This window comes from Chaetura pelagica, unplaced genomic scaffold, assembly GCF_000747805.2.
Source record: "Chaetura pelagica isolate M959 unplaced genomic scaffold, ChaPel_1.0 scaffold8, whole genome shotgun sequence".
In the NCBI taxonomy this organism is placed as follows: Eukaryota; Metazoa; Chordata; class Aves; order Apodiformes; family Apodidae; genus Chaetura; species Chaetura pelagica.
Genome location: NW_009954544.1, coordinates 2,246,271 through 2,258,015, shown reverse-complemented (window position 1 = coordinate 2,258,015; position 11,745 = coordinate 2,246,271). Strand labels below are relative to the sequence as shown.

Genomic DNA, 11,745 nt, shown 5'->3' with positions numbered 1-11,745 from the left:
TCCGCCCCCCCGGGGGGGGTCCGCGCTCACAGCCGCGCTTCTCTCCCAGCCTGCGTGTGCCGGAACAACAAGCGTGTGACCCACTGCCGGATGACCGACGGCGGCTGCCAGTGCGAGGCGGTGGGCTCGGGCGTGCCCGTGAACTGCAACACGCGTGAGTGCAGCCGGGGGGTCCGCTCCCCGGCGTGGGGCGGTGGGCAGGGGGACGTGCCCCGGGGCTGAACTCGAGGGGGTGCGTGGGAATGAGCAGGAGTTCCCAGCAAACAGCAGTAGTAACTTGGGTTTTCCACGTCGGCTCCTCTGCTGTAACTGGTGTGGGTGTGTGAGCGTTTGTTCTGGTGCAGCTTCCCCCGAGCTCCTTAATTTTGGGTCTCTGTTGACGAAGGTTTTTCCAAAGATTTGTCTTCCTTCTAAGCAAGTGCCATGGCTTCTACACCTCCAGGGGTCAAAGAGCCTTGTTTCAGGACCTTACTCTTGGTTCAAGCTCAGCTAAGCTGTAAAGGAGCCTCTGGCTGAATGAAACTGAGGGTGGCTTTGCTTCAGAACCTGCTGCCATAGTGCTGTTGACTTTCTGCACCACCTGCGTGCTGGGCACCTTCTCTTCCTTGCAATGGCTTCAAATCTGGTTGCTTCTGATACAGTTCCATGTTTTTACAGACTTAAGAGCTCCGTGTAACGTGACTTTCTGGTTGTTTCTAGTGACCTCAAAATGCCTGTTGATGAAAGCAGAGATGGCACACACAAAATCCGGTCGCCGTGAGAAACCAAAAGATGCATTTGAAGATACTGATGGGCTGTATGATCCAGAGTGTGAAAATACTGGTGTGTTCAAGGCGAAGCAGTGCAATGGAACCACCTGTTGGTGTGTGAATACAGCTGGCGTTAGAAGAACAGACAAACATGATGCAGACTTGAAGTGCAATCAGTTAGTCAGAACAATGTAAGTCTTTCAACAGGGTGTGTTGTGACATTTAAGCATTCCTGTATGTGGCTCTGTGTTTTTGACGATTTGTATGTATGAATGACATGCTTAGCATGAACCACAGGATGTTAGGGGTTGGAAGGCACCTCTGGAGATCCTCTAATCAAAGCCCCCTGCCAGAAGTGGATCACCTAGGCTGGATCACACAGAAATGTGTCCAGACAGCTCTTGAAAATCTCCAGAGGAGGGGGCTCCACAACCTCTCTGGGTCACCTGTTACAGTGCTCCATCATGCCTAGAGTAAAGAAGTTTTTCCTCACGTTGAGGTGGAACTATCCTGTGTTCCAGTTCTTGACTGTTGCCTCTTGCCCTATCACAGGGCAGCACTGTGAATGAAGGTGGAGTAGTAAATGCTCTTTTACGACTGTTTTTTCCTCTTCAGTAGCTAGGAGAGATAGAAGGGTTTTTGAGAGGGGTTTCTTTAGGTTTTTTTCCACTCACTGCTCTTTTTTTTTCCCCCCCCGGGGTTAGATTTTTAGTATGCTCTGTAACATGTGTGTGCTTTGAGAGTATTCATTGTGCTTGCTTATTGCTTCAGGTGGATCATCATTGAAATGAAACATGCTGAGAGAGACTCTCCTCTGAACACTGAATCTTTAAATAAGTAAGTTATGATAGCAAGACATCATGGCATTGCCCACATGCACCACTAGGTGTCTAGTGTATTTCCAAACAATTGTTTAAAAGCATTGTCAAATCACTGAACTCCTTTGTAAGACATCTTAGAAGTGACATGCAGATCCTTCCTAGAATTGCTTTAATTTGTATTGGAAATAATTTCCTGCTAATGAGATTCACTTCTATTCAAAATTCATTGTTATTTTTTTAATCAAGTGAATATACTGAAGGAAAATTTAAGTAATACAGTGAAACTACCCAAAAAGTAAACAAAGATGGCAGGGGTGGGCAGGAAGTTGGGAGGGGACACATAAAAGTTGGCTCTCTCCAGCTGACCAAAGAGATATCCCATAGTGTATAATGCCATGTTTAGCAATAAATCTGAAAAGTTTTTACCAAGTAGGCATTGTGCTGAGGTTAGCTGGCCATCAGTCTGCTAGTGGTCAGTGATTGCTTTTGCATCACCTCAGGTTTATTATTTCCCCCACTCAACCCTTTAACTTGTTAGACTGTCTTTATCTTGACCTATGAGTTGGAGCATTTTTTCTTGCTTTTGCCCTTCAGATTCTCTTCCCAGCCCTGTTAGGGGTAAGTGAGAGTCTAGTTGAGGATTTAGCTGCCAGCTGGGGTCAACACAGAAACTGCAGGGGGAAAAATAACTCCCAACAATTATACCAGTCTTCCCTGTTTTTGAAAACAGATGTGTGAAATAGTACTGTGTTTAACAGCTCTGGCTTTACTATCCTTACAGGTTCTTCAGGGATACTCTTACCACTCGTTATATGCTGGATGGACGTTATATCAGTAGTGTTCTGGTAAGAGGAACATAATTTTTAGTAAAGTATCAGAATTTTATTTTGTTTTGAATAGCTTTGAAAACTTGTGTTTTACTCATGCAGAACAGCACGAGTCTTAGAAGCCCTCAAAATAATGAAACCTACTGAACAGCTAGCAAATAGCTGTGTCTGAATTGAACTACAGAGAAATTATGTATTGCCTAAGTTTGTAGATTAATTCTTACTTTGCTTCACTAAAAATGGAATTTGAATCGTGCTGTAAACACTTGGCTTGAGAACAAGTACAATAAACTCGATTAGTATGAGAGTTCACAAGTTGAATCGTAATGTTTTGCCGTGTACTAGATAGCTGGATTTAAACTAGCTCTCTTAATACTGTACTCTGTTTTTTGCAGTATGAGAAACCTTTCATTACTATTGATTTGAAGCAAAATTCCTCAGAAAAATCTCCTGGAGATGTGGATATAGCTGATGTGGCCTACTACTTTGAAAAAGATGTAAGTGTGTCATGGGTAAAGTCTGCCAAAGGCTAGATGTGTATATTGCATTGCATTCAGTAGTCTTGCTGTTTGATGGCTAAAGCAAGATGAATTTTTGCTAGATCAAGGCCTATTATGATGTCAACTAGCAAGTCTCTCTCTATTCTTAGATGAAAGGTGACCCCATCTTCCATGGTGATAAGGGACTAGACATCAGCTTTGACAATGAACAACTGAAATTGGAGAAGACAGTTGTCTACTATGTTGATGAAATTGCACCCGAGTTTTCCATGAAGTCTCTGACTCCTGGCCTTATTGCTGTCATTGTAGTAATAGTAATAGCAATAGTTGCTGCAATTGTTCTTTTGGTAAGTTCAAACAAAGCTGCCAAGCAGCACGGGTAACAGTGTAATTTGGGAAATAGAGTAATTTTACAGGAACAGTTTTCATTTCTAAACTGGCTACTTTTTTGAGACTTTGGAAGGTGCGAATGAGGTGATGATGTGTATGTGTACATACCATCGTTTCATGTTATGACTGAAGAGTGTTGTGTGGAAAATGAAGGTATTAGGAAAAACTTGTCGAGATGAAGCAAGTACTTGTCTTGCCTCCTGGTTTAAAGTAGTTGATAGTCTCTTGTGTACTGCACTTGGGAAGGAGGGGGAAGGCACAGCTTCCAAGTTTAAAGTTTTGAAGTCACAACTCAATAAAGTAGGTCAAGACTTAAATAAAACTTAATTATTCTGTCCTTTTCCAGGTCCTCACGAGAAGGAGGAAAGGGAAGTACGTGAAAGCAGAGGTAATGAATTTCTATGTATGGTGTCTTTTTTGGGGAGGAGGTTGGCCAGAATCCAGCAACTCTTAACGTTTGCTGTAGGTCAAAAGCTTGCTTTGCACGCTTCAGATCTGTTCAAGGAGACTGAAAGTATTCAAATTCTGTAACTTGTTTTCACCTCTATGTAGTTCATCATGTTCAGTGTTAGGTTCAAGAGCATCTGGTGATCTGCTGCCTTACCCAAGGGTGGGGGGCAGTGCCGGCAGCAAGTACGATTTTTACATATCTATAGGAAGGGCTATACAATCCACAGGAAATGCTGATTGTTGTTCTTCTGTCGAGAAGAGCCGTAGTTAAGGGATTTGCATGCTGTTTGCAGTTCCTGTTGAAAAGGGAGTTTCCAATGGAACAGTAACAAATGGTACCAGCACAGGGTGCTTCACCCCAAGGGAGGGAATTCAGAGAATGTTGTAGCTAAATGGTGAAGTCTGCTCCCTGCACACACCCCGAAAAGTCTTGTGCTTTTTAAAAAAATAATAAAAGCTGAAGTGGTCTTAGCACGTTCAATTCTGTTAGTGTTAACATCGAATCCCTTTGCTAAAGAGAACCTGGGTTGTTAAGGCTTATTGACTTCTGAGGTCTCATGTGGAGAAGCAGGACAAAAGTTGATCTCCCTCTACCTTGTCCCTTCCAGGTAAAGGAGATGAATGAAATGCATAGAGGGCTGAACGCATAATTAAACCGATGAAGACACAGTAAGCTTTCTAAGAAGAAGACAGCAAAAACACTGGTGGCATGGATCTTGACTCTGGCAAGATTCCTCCTGAAAGGGAGGCAGTTGTGCTCACTTAATGATTGCTAAAACTCTTAAAACCCAAGACTGGTAGCCATGCTATTACTTTTACTATTTGTTGAGAGTTAAATCTTAAATGCCCCCTTGCTCAAGTCAAACTTAACTATTGCTCCCTGATTTTTTTTAATGATGATGAAATGAATTGACAACTGCTGTTACTAGAGTTTTGGAGCATACATACCTAAACGGTTATTTTACCTTTGTGGGAGTTTTATTGAAAAAGTTGTTTTGTAGCCATGCTGTAATGAGACTGTCTCCTGCGTAACTGAACACGATGTTTTTATGGCTGTTTGTACATATTTTGAACTTGCTGTAACTTTTTTATGACTTGAATTAATAAAACTTTGAAATGGGCTTTTCTTCAATATTGAAATGATGATCTGCTAAGTTATGCTTACAGATTCATCACTGTAATATTCCTTAAAGCAAGTAACCTCAGCACAGGTGAAAATATTCTGGAACTCCAATTAACAGTTTGTATTGGCTTTCTAATATCTCAATAACATGATTTTTTTTCTTAAAGCTGTGAAAAGGATGCTTTATCCTATGTTTCACTTTTAATGTGCAACTGGAGTAAAATAAAATATGGATTGTTTGTACAAAAAATAAACATGCTGTGAATGTTGCAATTTCAGGAATGCATAGACAGCTCTTTCAAATGTTGTAAGTATTTAAAATAAAACAAGCCTCTAATCTAGAATCTCTGGCTTTAGGGTTGGGGGTGGGTAGACTTAGGGAAGAGCTATTAAACCACGACTAATTTGCATAGCCATCCATTACAAAGCTGTTGCAGAGCTAGAATCTGTTTCTGTTATTGCTGTTTACTGTCACGGAGGCTGACCAAACTTAGGTTATCTACCTCCCAGAGCTTTGGATAAAAGCGCTTGCTTTGGCAGTCAGTAATCTGTGTAACATATATTGACTAGCAAGTAAATATGACTAGTCTGTCCAGCATATCTGACTTATAAAGGAAATGCTGTAACTCCTGTTGCCAAAGAAATAATGAGATACAAGATAAGGAACTGAATGACGAATCTCATTAACACTGTGGTGTTGGTTTTGACCCTCTTGCCTAAAATGAGAAAAGTAGAATTAACTACTGAGATGATATTCTACATGCTATGTTCATAAAATTAAATATGCAACATGCACTGTTGGAGAGCTTGTGTGCATCTGACCTGCTAGATACAACAGGGAAGTGACTGGACTGTCTTGAACATACCTCTGGTATCACAGGTCACCAGTACACCTGCTCTGAACAAGGCGGTAGGTGATGTGTGTGTGTGTAGCTGTGTTGGATGTTGAAATGCAGGTAGTTACTGTTCCCTTGGGTTTTCCAACATCTGGTGTGATGAACTCTAGGTGAGTGGATTGAGCTGCTGGATCCCTCAGGTTTTATCAGATTTTTCTTGAGTGCAGTGTGTGTTGGGAAGTGGAAACATATGTATTTCCTCTGTCAAATTGCAAAGTACAAAAATCCTGGTGCAGTGAATTTACTCTTTGTAGCCTTTTTCAGGCAGATTTGTTACCGAGAGCTTTGCCAGGGCAGTATCTCCCTCTGCCGATAGCTGCTGCTCCCCTTCTCCCCAGGTGGGCAGGCGGTCACCTGCAGTGTGCTGAATTTCATACAGCTCTGTAAACTGTGAAGCGAAGCCTGGTATTCAGTAAGCTCACCTTCTGCTTAGTCACGTGTATTAATGTTTTCCTCAATCCTACACTCTCTGTATCCTGGACTTTCTCATATGTCTGCAGTATGGTATCCTTGTCATTCCTTCCTTCTCCCCAGCATAATAATGCTATTGTTTCCTCTTTCTATCCCCCCCCCCCCACACACACACACACTACACGCCTTATTTTTGGCCTGTGAAATGGAAAGAGATGTCATGTGCTGTGGCCAGGCTGAAGATGCACATGCACTGACTTGACTGGTTGGTATGTACCTGCTGTGTGGCCTGAGTCTTGTCCCAGTCGGTTTGTTTGAAAATTGTTTTCTCCCAACTTTTCCCACAGTAGAATAAAGGCATCTAGATCCTCTTCCATTTTTTTTTTTTTACCTAATGGAGCTTTTCATGTTAGATACTTGCAGAACTTTAGGGTCTCTAATACAGTCTTCTTCCTTGTCCATTTTTATTGAAGTTGGAAAACCACAAACTTTACAGATAGAATTTAAAAAATAGAATACCATTTAAATCCACATTTGAAGAGATAGTACTATTATCTAAATTCAGTTAGTGTGGTACAAACATGATACTGTTCAGGTCTCAAAATGGTGGTCAATAACAGGTTCTTCCCTAGTGTCCTTTTCTAAACAGTTTTATTGACATTTATATTGGGTTTTTTTCTGTTTGCTTTACTCAACATGGTACTTGTGTGACAGTCCAGCTGCATGAAAGTGTGTATTTATGGGGAAATGGAAAAGGAGGAGGGGGACAAGTGTTAAGAAACTAGTGTATTCAGCATCCTGCAGCTTTATTGTGTGTTACAGTGTTTTATATCTGGAGGAGACTAATGTGCTCATATTAAAGAAAAAAAAATAAGCCACTGTCAGAGAGAGTCAACTCTCCATACAGGCATGTGATGTTACTTCTCATATATAGAGCAGTTTTGAACTGTTGGCAAAAATCATTGCTACTGAAAAATGATATGGTATTAAATAGCAAAAATACTAAGTGTTCTCTATTTAAATACTTCTAAAGTGTTAAGCAAAGTTAAAAAGCAAATTTCCTGTAAAATAAACAAACCAACATAGGGGTATTATTCACTGCATGAATTTTTACAAGGTAAATTTTTTCATGCTTCCATTTGCCTAATTCACTAACTTCCTTCCGTGAAGGAGCATAGTTTTTTAAAATCTGAAGTTCTACACAAAGTTGTGATACCATGTTCCCTCTTTTTATGTAATGTTAATTGTGATAAAGGCAAACGAAAGATTTATTAAATAATTTGAGACTGAGTAAATGTGATCTTTTTTAAAGAGAGGTGATGGACACAAACTTTACAAGAAACTCTAATAATAATATTTATCTGAAAGTCTATGTACAACATAAGAAAATACTGTTTGTATAGGCAAGTGCAAATCTATTCATTTGCTATTAATTATTACAGTAACATATATATTTAGTTATTATTACTGCTGAGCAAAAATAAATGTTTACACAAAGACAATGAGAGACTCTTTAGAAGAGGATATGCAAATAAGATATTTGAGAAAGCACGACCAAGAAAGTCTAAAATGTTCTTCCAAAGGCCTAAGAAATCCCTACAAGTAGTTTCCACAACTACAAAATAAAGGGATGGAGTGTTGTGTACGTAGGGCCTGTTGACACTGGCATGCTCATTATGCCCCTGAACAATCATACTCATTTTGGTAAGATAAATTATTTTGTTTGTGAACCACGTTTATTTATATCCTCACCTGCTGGACTTCGATCGCCATATTATAGAGTGACTTTGGATGACAGATTTCTTGAAGCAGCCTGAAAAATATTATAGGAGACTAAAAATACTTGCAGCTCAGCTGCCCCAGCTTTACAACTGCTAATTACTGAATCCTAGCAACTCTCAGAAAAGGCCATAGTCTTATATTAATTACAAAGGTTCATTGCTGGTCATAGACAGCCAGGCATGCTGCATGGGTGGCTTGGATGTGGGATGATCCCCACAGAGTTTTATGGACTTTGCTAAGCAATCTGTCCTCCTTGTCTTAGCAGTGACATGGAATGGCAGATGTACGCAAAGGGGAGGTGGCAGATAAAAAGGAAGTGGTGTGTAATCTTGGAGACAATTACCAGGTTATAGTAGATAAAATCTTGATACAGGTAAGACGTCTTTTTGGCTCTGGTAATCCCTGCACTGCAGAACACTTGTGCATTCAGGTGCCTGCAAAACTGAGCATGGCTCTGCCAAGTTGACCTGAGTGAAAAAAGTGCATTCAAGAAAGTTAAAAGGTCCTTTAAAGGCAACAGCTACATTTTTGGTTTTCAAACTTCTATTATCTAAATGTTTTTATCTTGATAATATTAAGTTTCTGCAGCATTATACATACATACGCACATACATTGATCAGGCTAATGCAACATTTTCTGGTGACATCCCCAAAAAGCATTCGAGTTGCTACTGATCACACTTCAATACAAATTAAACTTAACTGAAAAAGGATTATTTTTTCTTTTCTGTAGAGTGGTTTAAGGACACCCATTTTCTTAACTGAAAAGGCATTGCAGCTTTTCTGTGTGCTAGTTATGCATAAGAAGGCAACAAAATTAATCAAGGTGTAGATTAGCATCCATTTCCCATCTGCCACTGTGTGTAGCAATTACAGCCATCTTCTGGTTCCTGGTAGGCAGGGGAGAAAGCAGGAAGCACTCTGTTAGCAAAAGAAGGGTGAAGCAACCACAGCTGGCATCAGGGAGGTGGTCCCTGTTCAGATCAAACTGGTGCACAGAGCTGGTCTGGGCAAAGGACCTGACAGAAGCTCAGACGAATGGTGATTGATCCAGTGGTATTTTGTGCAAAAGATGTCATAACACAAACGTGTTTTTATGGATGGTGGTCACCACGCTGAGAGCGTTAGCAGCTGGTTTAGGTGGTGGCTTTCTGTAAACAGGAGTCTGCAGCTCAGCAGTGCTGCCTCTAGCAAACTGCACAATGAAGGGGTGCAACCAGAGGAGGAAGAAGGAAGCAATGCAACATGGTGCAATTACAGCCTAGCACCCTTAAAGGGGGTGATGAGGTCCCTGGAGCCCACCTCCTCTCCAGCTGTTTGACAAGGACGCTTTTTTCCTTCTTGTCGTATCTTCTGCCTTATCTGTAGTCATCATTATGTACAAAGACAAGCACTCCCAGCTATTCATAAAGTATATTTTGGGTGGGCCTGGTATTATCACCTCGTGGCAAGGTTGCCTGACATTATCAGTGCCTTCAGAAGGCTATGTACTTGCTAAATGGTAATTATTTAGGCTGAATTTTCCTAGATGAGTCCTGCCGCAAGCAAACACTTTTGGTGGAGGGATGTCTCAGACCAGATAGTTTAGCCACTTCTGGAAATAAGGTTAGGAAAAGTACACTTATTCATACAAAAAAATAAATCCCACAGGTCTGCCAAAATGATGTAATTATAACAACTGTTAAGGAGGTAAGAGGAAGATTTTTGGCAAACACAAATCTGCCAGAGCTCTAGTGGGCTTATACTTTGCTTCTTCCTTCCTAAGTCAAATGAAGGCAGGTCTTGCTTTCTCTTCTCCACCAGAAGTGCCATTGGTTCTTTAGGGAGTGTGTTTGCAAAAGGACTTTGAAGGTGTGTATCTTCATGGGTACAGGACTAGGGTTTGGGTGGGGAAGGCTCCAGTGGGAAAAGGCAGCTCAGGGTGACACTGAGCAGGAGTGGGGCAGAGGTGGGAACACCAAAGGGTTCCCTGTGGGGAGATATCCAGCACGTATCAACACCTTCAGACTGACTTATCAGGGTGGCCATGCTGGTAAAATGATACTGTCATGTGAAAACCTGAAGTACTCCTCATGTGGACCTCTAGAGCCGGAAAGCATCTAGTGACACCAAGAAGTATTAAAGATGAGCACACTGAGTCACCAAGTCGAAAGCAGGGAGAAGTTAGGTGACAAATCTGGGGAAAGAGTCCCAAAAGCATTCCATAGCTGGGACAAGGGGCAGGCCAGGAGGAGGAAAGGAAGGGTAGAAGAAGTAGGAGAAGCTGAGGTAACATACAGAAGAAAGCAAGTGATGAAGCAGTCAAGGGGACATTCTGAAGCAGCAAGATACGCAAACCAGAAGAAAGGATAAGCATTTATGCAATAAATGCTCAGGCAAGTAAAATCTAAAACGTGTTTTGTGTGTAGGTGTTATGGTGCAGGCAGCTGAACTGGGGTATAATGACTTAGAACTGACTGAAAAGAAAAGTGGTGAGAGACAAGAGAAGCTTCCATGAATGTTTCATTTAGCTGATGAAACCTGGGATTTCCCATTATTCTTAAAACAGTAGTCACTGAATGAAAGATTGTCAGCTCTATTGTTTCTTTTCCTTTGTGTCTTTACATCTGAAGGAAAACCAAAACCAAATGCTTAGGATAGTGCAAGGAAAAGATAATGAAAAATAAAAAAACTGAAGCACAGTGGGCAGAGAGACCTGCCTGTAGCCTGGGCTCTGGATCCCTCTGAGAACTGTGGGGCAGCCTGTGCCCTTTCTGTCCCTGAGCTGAGCGGCCCTCGTGTGCAAACAGGGGTCAGGCCATGTTTTCTTTGGCCATTTGCCGCGTCGTTCCTTCTGCTGCCAGGTAGGAATGACCTCCCTGTAGGGTCGGTGAGAGTTGTCAGAGGGGGAACACGGGGCCTCTGGACACCACTTTCCTCTAGAAGCAGAGGAGAGCCCACTGCCCTCCAGCCTTCTTCCTCCGGGCAGCCTGAGCACGGGGACAGCCCTGTTCTCGGGCTGTCTGACAGCACTGTGCCTTCTGGCAGCCTGGGAAGGTCTCCGGCCCGCTGAGCCTGGCAGGCCTGCACACTCCTGGAGTTCATACCTCAGCGAGAGAGAGAGACACAGACAGAGAGACAGGGAGACAGAGACACAGAGAGAGAGACACAGACAGAGACAGAGAGAGAAAGAGACACAGAGAGAGAGACACAGACAGAGAGACAGAGAGAGAAAGAGACACAGAGAGACAGAGAGAGAGACAGAGAGAGAAAGAGACACAGAGAGACAGAGACAGACAGAGAGAAAGAGACACAGAGAGACAGAGACAGACAGAGAGAAAGAGATGGAGAGAGAGAGACAGAGACAAAGAGAGAGAGACAGAGAGAGAGAGAAAGAGAGAAAGAGACAAAGAGATAGAGAGAGACAGAGACAAAGAGAGAGAGACAGAGAGAAAGAGACAGACAGAGACAAAGAGACAGAGAGAGAGACAGACAGAGAGGGACACAGACACACACATGTGAGACAGACAGAGAGGGACACAGACACACACACGTACACACACAGACGCACACACAGACCGACACACACAGACACACACACTCACACACACAGACACACACAGACCGACACACATAAGACACACACACGCACACACAGACACACACACAGACACTCACACTCACACACACACACAGAGACACACACACACAGACACACACAGACACACACACACACGTGCACACACAGACAGACACAGACACACAGACACACACACACACGGACCGACAGACACACACACACAGACACACACACACA

General features: G+C 42.4%; 2 protein-coding genes across 2 annotated transcripts in view; both read left to right on the top strand.

Annotated features, from left to right (window-relative positions):
* The window catches only part of EPCAM (epithelial cell adhesion molecule), a 14,333-nt gene extending 9,946 nt beyond the window's left edge, over window positions 1–4,387 (top strand). Inside the window, exons 2-9 of the mRNA XM_010005000.1 lie at window positions 50–154; window positions 700–940; window positions 1,521–1,586; window positions 2,352–2,415; window positions 2,793–2,894; window positions 3,047–3,244; window positions 3,634–3,675; window positions 4,346–4,387. Of these exons, the coding sequence (XP_010003302.1) occupies window positions 50–154; window positions 700–940; window positions 1,521–1,586; window positions 2,352–2,415; window positions 2,793–2,894; window positions 3,047–3,244; window positions 3,634–3,675; window positions 4,346–4,387 (860 nt within the window). The remainder of the gene's footprint in view (window positions 1–49; window positions 155–699; window positions 941–1,520; window positions 1,587–2,351; window positions 2,416–2,792; window positions 2,895–3,046; window positions 3,245–3,633; window positions 3,676–4,345) is intronic.
* Window positions 4,388–8,223: 3,836 nt separating this feature from the next.
* The window catches only part of MSH2 (mutS homolog 2), a 59,609-nt gene continuing 56,087 nt past the window's right edge, over window positions 8,224–11,745 (top strand). The window contains exons 1-2 of the mRNA XM_010004999.1: window positions 8,224–8,322; window positions 10,372–10,420. Coding sequence (XP_010003301.1) covers window positions 8,224–8,322; window positions 10,372–10,420 — 148 coding nt within the window. The remainder of the gene's footprint in view (window positions 8,323–10,371; window positions 10,421–11,745) is intronic.